Source organism: Elephas maximus, chromosome 3 (assembly GCF_024166365.1).
Source record: "Elephas maximus indicus isolate mEleMax1 chromosome 3, mEleMax1 primary haplotype, whole genome shotgun sequence".
Taxonomy (NCBI): Eukaryota; Metazoa; Chordata; class Mammalia; order Proboscidea; family Elephantidae; genus Elephas; species Elephas maximus.
The window spans coordinates 33,901,540-33,904,449 of record NC_064821.1 but is presented as its reverse complement, the minus strand read 5'-3'; the positions used below and the strand labels follow the sequence as shown (position 1 = coordinate 33,904,449).

Below are 2,910 nucleotides of genomic sequence, written 5' to 3'. Positions count from 1 at the left end.
TCCCCTCCAGAGGGTGAGTCTTTGAGTGTCCAGTTGGAACTGGAAAGCTACCAGGGCCTGAGGCAGCTTTTCTCTCCATTATCCCCATAATGTCCGTGTCGATTGTCTCAACTCCTTTCTGCATGTCTAAAGTAAACTATTCTTTCCTCTCATTATATAAATTTTTTCCATGCTTCTCTATGCCCTTGGCAGAATATGAACACCACAACGAGAATCTTAAAATCCCACTTAACTAATTGTAATCTGAAAGTGTCGATTCCAAATTCCATGGGTGGGGGGAAACAGGGATGGTTTAAGATGCTCATAGGGCTATTTTCTGTCATATCTTCTCCTGACCAAATGGCTTTGATGGTAAAAAACTGACTGCAGGGGCCCATCATACTATTTGTGAGACAGAGCCCAGGTCTTAGAACAAGGGAGGGTGTCCTCTAGACAGATTTCCCAAAGGTGCCTTTTCAATTTAGACATCAGAATTAAGTGCAGCAGGTGAAAACCACGAATAGGGAAATTTCATCTCTTGGAAGAGTAATGTATTATCATACTTAAGCAGATCATAAAAGGAAAAAACACTTAAAATGAGAGACTTCGTATCCCTGGAGGCACCCACTCTCAGTTAGATCAGTGCTCTTCAAACTGTTTTTGTGTATGAATCACCTGGCGTAGTGGGGTGAATTGTTTCCCCCAAAATGTATTTCCTGCTGGAGTCTCAGAATGTGACCTTGTTAAAAACTGTAGAGCCTTTGCAAATGTAGTGAGTTAAAGATCTTGACATGAAATAATTTCAGATTTAGGGTTGGCTCTAAATCCAATCATTGATGTCTTTATGAGAAGAGAACACAGAGACACAGAGAGAAGAAAGCCACGTGAAGATGGAGGCAGAGATTGGAGTGCTGTGTCTACAAGCCAAGGATCACCAAGAATTGCTGGCAACCACCAGAAGCTAGGAGATTGCCTACAGAAAGAAACAGTCCTACTGATGATAGCTTGATTTTGAACGTCGGGCCTCCTGAACTGTGAGAGAATAAATCTCTGTTGTTTGAAGCTACCAAGTTTGTGGTAATATGTTACCTAGGAAAAATTATCTAGGTAATTTGGCATCCCTAGGAAACTAATGGAAACCCTGGTGGCTGCTAACCAAAGGGTCAGCAGTTTGAATCTGCCAGGCGCTCCTTGGAAACTCTACGGAGCAGTTCTACTCTGTCCTATAGGGTCGCTATGAGTCGGGATCGACTCGACAGCACTGGGTTTCGTTTTTTTTTTTTTTTTTTTTAGGAAACTAATATACCTGGACACTTGTAAAAACGCAGATTCTGATTCAATGGGGCAGTTCACTGAATCTGCATTTCTAACAAGCTTCCAGGTGAAGCCGATGCTGTTAGTCATGGATAACACTCTGAGAAGCAAGAAAGTAGATGATTCTATTTCAGAGTAATGTATGGAGAAAGAGTGCTGGCGTGGTGTGGCAGTTATGATTAGGTATTAGTTTGCTAACTTGGAAGGGTGGACAGAGTCAGAAAGAATGGCTGTATGTTTAATCCTCTGAATATTCAGCTGAACCTGATCATTGAGAAAATACAGGCTTTTATTTATTTTATGTGTCAAATACAATACTTGTATTTACATTTATTTATATAAAATTTATAATCTGTAGTAGCGCTGCTGGTGGATGATGTCTACTTTTTTTGTAAAACGTTGCTCTTCTTTTCATTTTCTTGACAGTCACACCAGCCACATGGAACTAGGAAACCACACAGAGGTTTTAGAATTTATTCTCCTTGGACTCTCAGAAGTGGAAGAACTCCAACCCCTTTTTCTTGGGCTGTTCCTGGCCATGTACTTGGTCACATTTATTGGGAACCTTCTCATCATCTTGGCCACTATCACTAGCTCACATCTCCACACTCCCATGTACTTCTTCCTTGCCAACTTTTCCTTTGTAGATATATGCTTCACCTCCACCACCATCCCAAAGATGCTACTGAATATGCAGACCCATAACAAAACCATCACCTATCAAGGTTGCCTTACCCAAATGTATTTTTTCATCCTTTTTGCAGAGTTGGATATTTTTTTCCTTTCTATAATGGCTTATGACCAGTTTGTGGCCATCTGTCACCCACTGCACTACACAGTCATCATGAATCCCAGACTCTGTGTCTTGTTGCTGCTGTTGTCCTGGATATTGAGTGTTCTGGATTCTCTGCTACGTGGTTTGCTGGTGTTGCGACTGTCCTTCTGTACTAACTTGGAGATTCCCCACTTCTTCTGCGAAATCAATCAGGTTATCCAACTTGCCTGTTCTGACAACCTCCTCAATATCATAGAGATGTATTTTGCAACTGTGGTAATGGGCATTATTCCCCTGACTGGCATCATATTTTCTTATTCTCGGATTGTCTCTTCCATTCGGAGAATTACATCAGCAAGGGAAAAGTATAAGGCATTTTCTACTTGTGGGTCTCACCTTTCAGTTGTTTCTTTGTTTTATAGTACAGGTCTTGGGGTCTACTTCAGTTCCTCCACTACCCAAAATTCCAGGGAAAGTGCAGTAGCTTCAGTGATATACACTACAGTAACACCCATGCTGAATCCCTTTATCTACGGCCTGAGAAACAAGGACATAAGAGGTGCACTGAAAGGTCTTGTTGGGATTGTCACTTTAAATGACTGACAAAAGTGTTTCTCTTGGGGCTGGACAAGAATCCACGAGTATTGAGGAACTAGATTGGCATTCAGAAATTCTGCTTTTTTGTGTGTGCGCATGTCTCTGACATTCCAGACATTTATGACATTTTATGTTTTTACTTTCCTCAGAGTAATTTCCTACTTTGGAACAGAACTATTTTGAGAGTGCCCACTTGCTTCAAGTGTTAATGATGATTTCCAAAAATATGATGTTTTCAAATTCAT

General features: G+C 41.0%; 1 protein-coding gene across 1 annotated transcript; it reads left to right on the top strand.

Moving 5' to 3' along the window:
- Window positions 1-1,732: 1,732 nt before the first annotated feature.
- Window positions 1,733-2,671, top strand: LOC126071223 (olfactory receptor 7A10-like). Its single transcript, XM_049875469.1, has one exon. It carries the CDS (start codon window positions 1,733-1,735, stop codon window positions 2,669-2,671), a length of 939 nt encoding a protein of 312 aa, XP_049731426.1.
- The last annotated feature ends 239 nt before the right edge of the window (window positions 2,672-2,910 follow it).